The following is an 8,385-nucleotide window of genomic DNA, read 5'->3' on the forward strand; positions in this document are numbered from 1 at the left end:
GGCTTATTTTTGATTTATGTAGAGATGAGGTCTCGCCAAGTGCCTAGGCGGGTCTCGAACCCGCAGGCTCAGGCAATCCACTCACCTCAGCCTCCCAAAGGTGCGGGATTACAGGCTGAGCCACTGAGCGTGGCTAAAAACCCTCTCCTTTAAAGACCTAGGTTTCACTTGTCCTTGAAGATTCAGTTGAAGGTGTCACCCCATATCTCCAGGAGACTCCCCTAGACCCTTCAGATCCAGATAGGCGATCCTCCTCTGTTCCTGCCACCATGAGAAATAATTATACTGTCACATGACGAGTGTTACCTGACTCCTCCACAACCCTTGGGGGAAGGTATTTGCTTCATCCTTGCATCTCCACTGCTAGCTCTTAAAAATAATTGGGAGTTAGAAAGAGGTGCTATACAAGCTAAAAGGAGGCACAGGCTTCAAGTTTTTTTTAAGCCAGTGAGCAATTCCCTTTCTACTTTGGTAAGACAAAAATGAACCTCAGCTGAATGAGCTGAGACCAGGCATGAGTAAGCTGAAGAATTCTGAATGAAAGTCTAACATAGACAAGAAGTCCCAGTACAAGAGAAGGAACATATGCTCTTTTCTCTGGAGTGGGGCAACTGACGGTGGTTATGAGAAGGTAGAACTCTTCAGAGGGGACAGCCAAGCATAGGTGGTCCCGGAGGCCCCTGATTAGCCTGAGAATGCCAGAGGGATTGTTTCAAGGGGTCCTCTCTATCCGTCAAGACACCCTTCCACCAAGCCCCTGCACCAAGGTGCCAGAGAAGATAGGAATATAAATTTTAATCATTGTGCTGCTGCTATTAACCAGAGTGCAATTAATCCATCTTTTGTGGATTTTGATGCCACAGTGTAAATGAGAAGGTTTCACACAGAAACACTCTGGGTGCCTTCGGTGACAAAAGAGCCATGCTCTGGTGGAGAGGGGGTGGCAGAAGGTGAAATGGGATGAGGAGCAATGCGGTGAGCAGACCCAGGGCTGAGAGTCTGCTGCTTCCCCATCATCTGCTGGCCTAGACTGTCCACATGAGCCCAATTTCCCTTCCAGGCAGCTGCCTCTAGCTTCAAGTCTAGTTCTTGCTGAGCAGATGAGGTCCAGGGCAGGCCCACAGTTGGCCATCAAATGGGGAAGGGATACAGACCAAGGGAGAGGAAAGGGACTTGGGGACCCCCCCCATCTTTCTCCATTTTCGTCCCAAGAGATCCTTAAACTACTTCAGAGCTGGGCAAAGGACAGCAACAGCAGCTCATCCTCTGGGTCAGAACTGTCCTACCTGTCTCCTGAAGATGGGATGGGGGAAGGAGAGATGGACCTCACAGAAGGGAGAGGTAGGAGATATTCCTGTGACTTTCTGTGCCTGTGCATTAAGTGGGAATGCTCCCCAGAGGTCAGTTCAGCTCCCACCTGGGGCTGGTAGAGTCATTACTTTTTTACAGTTTCCTGGGATCAGTAGGGTTTGGAGATGGACACAGGTCACTTAGAGCCCCAGGGTTGGACCCCACTGGATGCTAACAGGAGCTGGCATCCTGGGAAGTAGCCCAAACTGCTTTGACAAGATGATTCCTTATGTCAAGAGTAGAGTGATAAGGTCCAGGGCAAAGGTGCTAGGCCCAGGGATAGCTAGCAGTCAGAGACACACAGGGCTTCCACTGCATCGCTCAGACCCTGGTTCACGCCCCCCACAGCCAGGAGGCAGTTCTTGACGACAATGCTGGAGCAGGCACAGCGGGGCGTTGGCATGGCAGGGAGACTCTCCCATTTGTTCTTCCCTGGGTGGAATGCTTCTGCTGTCTCCAGGACAGTGGGCTGGTTCCCTGAAAGAGCCAAGGAAATCAGACCTTACAAAGAAGTCCAACCAACAGTCCATGATCTCCTCACCCCACTTCCCTCCCTTCCTTGGGAACCCACAGGCAGGCGCTAAGCAAGCTTCACTTCCTTGGCTATTATTCCTTCTTCCTGGACCTGGGTCAGTGGCTTTTGTCAAGCGGATACTTTGCTCCTTAGAGCACCGCTGCCTCCATTATGCCTTTTACTAAAAAAGTTACTCACATAGTCTAACTCACATGGTCCTCTCATGCCTGAGTAAAGTAGGAGTTTGTCCACACTAAGTAAACTTGGGGTGCCTGTTGTTTGAACCTCTCTTTTCTGATGATGTTGGATTTTTCACTCTTTGAGTCCCTCCTTCAAAATACCAATAATCTCTGAGAGGGGTAATACATAAAGTTCCAGAATTGTTAGATGAACTTATGTAATCAGATTGCTTTCTTATCCCATGATCGAGCTGGGTATCCAAGAAGAGATGAGTCAGAGAAGGAGGACCAAGGCTAATCCTCTCCACACTTTGTCTCCAGTTATTCCTGGATAGGACCCCAGGGATCTGTGCTCAGCAAGCCTGTGCTACATGGTAATCAGTGTGTCCCTCGTTTCCTCTGGTCCTCAGTTTCCCCTGTGCAGGAAGACAGAAAGACCATGTCTGGGCCCATATGTGGATATACGACGTCCAGGCTGAGAGGAAGGAAGTGCTTTGAATTTTTTGGACTAAAGCAATGGGCAGGTGCTATGCCAGTACTCTCCTGCACACGCAAAGTGTCAAGGATCCACCAAGCACCAGAAACACAATACATGTCATCCTGGAAATGCCAAACTTACCAAGTCCCCCAGCCACTATGACCCGTCCACTCAGAGAGCCGGCCACAAAGTCTGCCCTCCGCTTCTTGAGGAAGAACGAGCGCTCCATCTTCAGCCATCCCCCTAGATGCCATGGATAATGGTGGAATATACAGAGAGAATGAAGAATAGAATGAGAATAAGCTCCCAATGGGGTGGGGCAGCGTGATTATCCCCCAGAGCCAAGGAGATACTCAGCACACAGGCACTGCTTCCCAGGGGAACTGATCCGAGGGAGAGAAGGAAGGTAGTCGTCCCCCTAGGGGCCGTGGATAATGGTGGGATATAGAGAGAGATGCTGACCACCCCTGTCAGATACAGATTGAGTCCTACATAGCACTCACTCTGGGCAGTGTCTCCACTCCATTTACCCTTATGCTCAGGGAGTATATAGCTCCTCCTGCTGTTTGAAATTATCCATGGCCACCACCCTCTTCCATGCTTGCTGCAATCTAAGGTGCCATAATGCCCTACAATGAATCTCCTTGACTTCTGCTCTTACTTGACTAGGTTGGAAAGGAGGCTAATAGAGGAAGGGAAGTGAGAATAGAAGCCAGGATCCTTCTGGTTCTCCTTCAGTAAAAAGGTGGAGAAATCCCTCCCTGAACTGGTCCTGCATGTATGTTGTGAGAAAAGACAGAATAGGTAGAAAAGGTTTTGATAAAAACACCCAACCAAGCAAAAAGGAGCTCTGTACAAATGAAAGAATTTGATATCAAGAGTAGCCTTGAGTGGAGAAGGGTGCTGAGACTTCCAAGAAACTTGCCCACCTAGGTAAGCGGTCCTGGAAAATGGGTGGGATGGGGGTAAGGTGCATAGAACCAGCCAGAAGGGTTGTGGGCAGCCAGAGCTTCCATGGGAGGCCTTGAGAATCTAGGGCCAGGGCTGGCAGCCAGCTCACCCTGTTCCATGTCGAACATGTCCATTGTCCGCAGGAACTTGGGCTGCCGGTAGATCCGACCCTGCCGCAAGCCTCCCAGGCTATACAGATGGTTGTCCAGGGTCACAAAGCTGGAGAAGGCCCGCTTACAGGGAATGTTGGGGAACTTGGTCCAGGAACGAGTCTCGATGTCAAAGACCTCGAAGGCGTTGACCGCATACTTGGATTGTCGTCCACCTGGGGGCCAGAGCAGGGTAGAGGTTGGGCCGAAGAACAGTCTCTGAGGACAGGGACTGGGTTTCCCTTTCTGATTGTTACCCAGTCATACAGGAAGCTCCTGATGGGGTGGGGCAGCGTGATTATCCCCCAGACCCAAGGAGATGTCCAGTACACAAGTACCACTTTCTAGGGGAACAGATCTGAGGGAGAGAAAGAGGGTAGAGGTGGAACAGGTAACCTGTTCTTACCCAGAACATAGATCTTGGAACCTCGGAGGAAGGAAGTGGCAGCATATCTCGGGGTGGGCATGGGTGCCAGTGACACCCACATGTCCTTGAGCATGTCATAATGTTGGAGGTGGTTGTGTGGACGGAGGTCCAGGCCCATCCCGCCTGCTGCGTACACTCGGTAATCTAAAAAAAAAGGTCACACATACCCCTGGCTTAGCTCACAGATATCACAAGACAGACTTACCAGCACTTATCACCTTCCATGGTCAGGCCAAGTTCCCAACCACTTCTCTGCCACAGTGAACCATATCTATGTCCCTGTGGTTGATGGTACCAAGTACCTGCCACGGCTGCCTGGGTCTTCTGGAAGCCACAGCAGAACTGCATGCCTTAGCCTTCTTTGGTGTACAGCTCTCAGCTAAGACCAAGACACTAAGTCCTGCAAGGGGTAGACCATATGAAGTCTAGGCCTGGACAACTCTTTGCAGGTCCTATCCCCTCCACTGTCCTCTTCTCCCTTGGCAGCCAGAGGGGAAGCCAAAGAAGGGTATTCTTCTGACTCCCTGGCCTGCTCCCCAGGCATTCCCAGACTGGAATTCTCTAGATATAGCAGATAGCAAGGTCTTTAAAAATGAGGTCAGCCCCACTGTAACTGGTCTGTGGGACACAGGACTGCTGCTGGTTCTCTCTATGTCAGCCACCCCATGGGGGAATGCCATCTTCCTCTCAAAATTGGGAGGTTTATGGGATCAGGGAGACACGTGCACTAAATGGAATAAGACTAGGGATGGGCCAGGCACGGTGGCTCAAGCCTGTAATCCCAGCACTTTGGGAGGCTGAGGCATGAGGATTACTTGAGGCCAGGGGTTCGAGACCAGCCTAGGCAGCTTGGTGAAACCTCATCTCTACAATAAATGAAAAAATTAGCCAGGCGTGGTAGTGCATGCCTGTAGTTCTGGCTATTTGGAAGGCTGAGGCGGAAGGATCACCTGAGCCCAGCGGGTTGACGTTGGAGGAGCATGCCACTGCACTCCAGCTTGGGCGATGGAGTGAGACTCCGACTCAAAAAAAAAAAAAAGAAAAAAGACTGGGGGTGAATGAGAGTGAGGCTTAGGAGGGGAAGCCCCTTGCAGGCAGTGAGTGAAGGCATTCTGAGAAGCAAGTCCTCTCCTCGTCTCTACTGCTCTAGGCTGTAGGTGGCCTCTTGAGCGACTTCCCTAACACACTGCACTAGAGAGGATGAGCAAGGCATTTGTGTTTCCTTGGGCCTCACCCCAGGAGCTCCTAGGCCTGTCAGGTAAACAGGGCCCGGGCAGGACCTTCTGTCTTTCTCAGGAACCCACCCCTGCCTGGGACTCTTGTCTCCCAGCAGCCAGTAATCCCTTTTTCTGGCTCTAAGAGGTCTTTATTCTTTAAGGTTATTGTAGGGATGAGGACTATTTCCTTCTACTTTCCAGTCTTACTGGAAAAAAAGTGCCAACCCTAGCCTATGGCTGGGAGATGGAGCCTGATAGTAAGAAAATCACCTTGTACAAGCGTCACCCTCTTACCCCTGTATTACCTGAAGCACCTCCTCCTGGGAATCCTCCCACCCATGCCACACTACTGCATCTGTGCCAAACTCTTACTTATCCTCTTAGATCCATCCATGTGTCCCTAAACTGAAAGCCTGGGCCAAGAGCATGGGGTCAGCGCCTCCTGAGCGGTATCTCCATCATCCCACTTGCCACGTGTTACTGCTTCTTCCAATAGATTATACGGCTTGAGAATTTGTCAATCTGCAGCCCTGGAACCTGACACAATGCCAGGCACAAAGGGATATGGATGCTTATTATTAAATTAAATTAATTAATTAACTAATTAATTTATTCATTTATTTTTTGAGTTGGAGTCTCACTCTCTCGCCCAGGCTGGAGTGCAGTGGCACCCACACTCATGGCCACCCCAGTGTCGACCTGCTGGGCTCTGGCGATTCTTCCACCTCAGCCTTTCAAGTAGCCGGAACTACAGATGCACGCTACCACACCCAGCTATTTTGTATTTTATTGTAGAGATGAGGTCTTGCCAAGATGCCTGGGCTGTTCTTGAACCCGCAGGCTCAGGCAATCTACTCGCCTCGGCCTCCCAAAGTGCTGGGATTACAGGCTGAGCCACTGAGTCCGGCCAATTTATTTATTTATTTAATTTTTGAGTTGGAGTCTCAGTCTGTCACCCAGGCTGGAGTGTAGTGGCATGCTCATGGCCACCGCAGCCTCGATCTACTGGGCTCAGGCGATCCTTCCACCACAGCTTTCCAAGTAGCTGAAACTACAGGCGTGTGCCACCACGCCCAGCTAATTTTTTTATTTATTGTAGAGATGAGGTCACCCAACTTGCCCAGGCTGGTCTTGAATCTCTGGGCTCAGGTAACCTTCTTGCCTCGCTCTCCCAAAATGCTGGGATTACAGGCATGTACCACTGCACCCGGCTGTGAATGTTTATTAAATGAACCCCTTCAATGCCACAGTAAGAGCATAGACTCAACCACTGCTTACTAGCTGTGAAACCTTGGACCAGCAATTTAACCTTTCTGGGCCTCACAACATTTTTCCTAAAATGGGAATAATAACGGTAGTTGCCTCATTGGACAGGTTGTGAGAATCAAAAGGGTTAATAGATACACAGCACCAATGATAAGGACTCAATAAATGTTAGTTCTTAATTTTTCAGCACCACTTCTGAAGCCTGAGGATAAAAGGATACTCTTTTCCTCCCTTGCTCCCCGTGGGTCTCCAGGCCTTCCATTCTTCTTACTGGGAGGTCATGAAAGCCCTACTGCCCACCCTATCCTGGGAGATTCTGTGCTAGAGTTTCTCTCTAGTCACCTTTAATCATCAGATCTGGGCTCCTGAAAGCAGGGAACAGATCTCCTGCCTCTTTCCCTCCTCCCTGGGGTCTGGCACTGTGCCAGGGATACAGCAGGTGCTCAAGAAACACCTGTTTCTGGTCTATAGTAAAGGCCAGAGGCAGCGAGGATGGTTTAGCAGAAGAGAAAGGGAAGGAGAGGAGACAGAAGGAAGGTTGCCCCCCACTGCAAGCCTGTGCTGCCCAGGCACATGTCTGAACTTGCAGTCTCCCAACTCTCACTTAACCATTTTCCATAAAACCCTCTATGCTCTGGGCTATACTGTGCCCAAAAAGAATGAAATGAAGGACTCCGAGACAGCAAAATGAGAACACCCCGCAGTCTGGACACGCATGCCCTGAGAACCTGGTGAACCCAGGCAAGATGCGGCAGGAGCACATCTCAGGAACATTCTGGTCTCCACTTAGCATCTCTGAGATTGGGAGGCAGAGTGGGAGGCTGAAGGTGGAAGAGGGTTCTGGAATCTGGTTCCAAAGCCCTCTCAGTGGGACCTGGTGTTGGCACAAGGATGGCGTGAATATCCTCAGGACCCCAGATAGGTGTCCTACAAGGCAGGTATCAGGAGCTGGGTTGGAGCTGGGAGGTGCGGTCATTCTGCTGAATGCAGGAATCTGCAGACATTGCACAACTTCACAGGCCACACCTCCGGCCCCCAGATCAGTGCCGGTTTCCCCTGTGGCCCCCACTTCCTTCTCTCTGCCCGCCCTCGGCCCTGGCCCCACTTGCCTTTGGCCGTGACAGAAATGCCCATGGCGGCCTCGCGTAGCACGCTCCTCTTCTTCCACTTGCCCTCATCGATGTTGTACATCTCCACGACCTTCAGGGGCAGCTGGTTGGTGCCCACACCCCCGACCACCATGATCCGCTTCCCCAGTGCGGTGACGGCCACCCCGGCCCGGGCTGTGGGCAAGGGGGGCAGGGCGGTCCACTGGTCGGCCTCGGGGGAGTAGACCTCAAAGCAATCCATGGGGACTCCGTTATCGTCACATCCCCCGATGGCGTAAACCTGTCCGCCGGTCTCCAGCAGGGAGCAGTAGACCCTGCGGCTGGGCAGAGGCGCCAGGCGCTTCCACTGGAAGTCCTTGACGGTAGGCACCTCCATGGCAGCCTCAGGGCAGCGCCCGGGTGCCGGGGGAGTGCGAGTCCGGGAATCCCGCAGCTACTCGTGGCCAGCTCCGGCGTCCCCGCTCGCCGCCTCCATCTCGCTCCGGAGCGCCGGCTCCCGCCCGACGCCGGCCAGCGCTTCGCCGTCCCTCAAGTCTCGGCGGTCCCGGGGCGTCCACGCCCGGCCCTGCGGGGGAAGCGGGCGAGTCAAGGGCAGTTGCGGGCCACGCGCCCTCGCCGCGGGCGGGAGCACAGCCGGGTTCCGCAGCCCCTCGCCAACTTTAAAGGGACAACGCGACGGTACAGGGCGCCCCCCGGCGGTGGCACCACGCCCCGGGCAGCTTGGTCCCCTGCCTCCTCCCTGCCA

At 52.4% G+C, this 8,385-nt stretch overlaps 1 protein-coding gene across 1 annotated transcript in view; it reads right to left on the reverse strand.

The window, feature by feature from the left end:
• Positions 1 to 780: 780 nt before the first annotated feature.
• KLHDC8A (kelch domain containing 8A) overlaps positions 781 to 8,385 on the reverse strand; it is a 20,030-nt gene continuing 12,425 nt past the window's right edge. The window contains exons 3-7 of the mRNA XM_008073273.2: positions 7,641 to 8,205; positions 4,028 to 4,192; positions 3,582 to 3,797; positions 2,663 to 2,764; positions 781 to 1,827 (exon numbers count right to left, since the gene is read on the reverse strand). Of these exons, the coding sequence (XP_008071464.1) occupies positions 1,634 to 1,827; positions 2,663 to 2,764; positions 3,582 to 3,797; positions 4,028 to 4,192; positions 7,641 to 8,016 (1,053 nt within the window). The 5' untranslated portion in view covers positions 8,017 to 8,205 and the 3' untranslated portion in view covers positions 781 to 1,633. The remainder of the gene's footprint in view (positions 1,828 to 2,662; positions 2,765 to 3,581; positions 3,798 to 4,027; positions 4,193 to 7,640; positions 8,206 to 8,385) is intronic.

Source organism: Carlito syrichta, unplaced genomic scaffold, assembly GCF_000164805.1.
Source record: "Carlito syrichta isolate Samal-C Ts95f unplaced genomic scaffold, Tarsius_syrichta-2.0.1 Scaffold315803, whole genome shotgun sequence".
Taxonomy (NCBI): domain Eukaryota; kingdom Metazoa; phylum Chordata; class Mammalia; order Primates; family Tarsiidae; genus Carlito; species Carlito syrichta.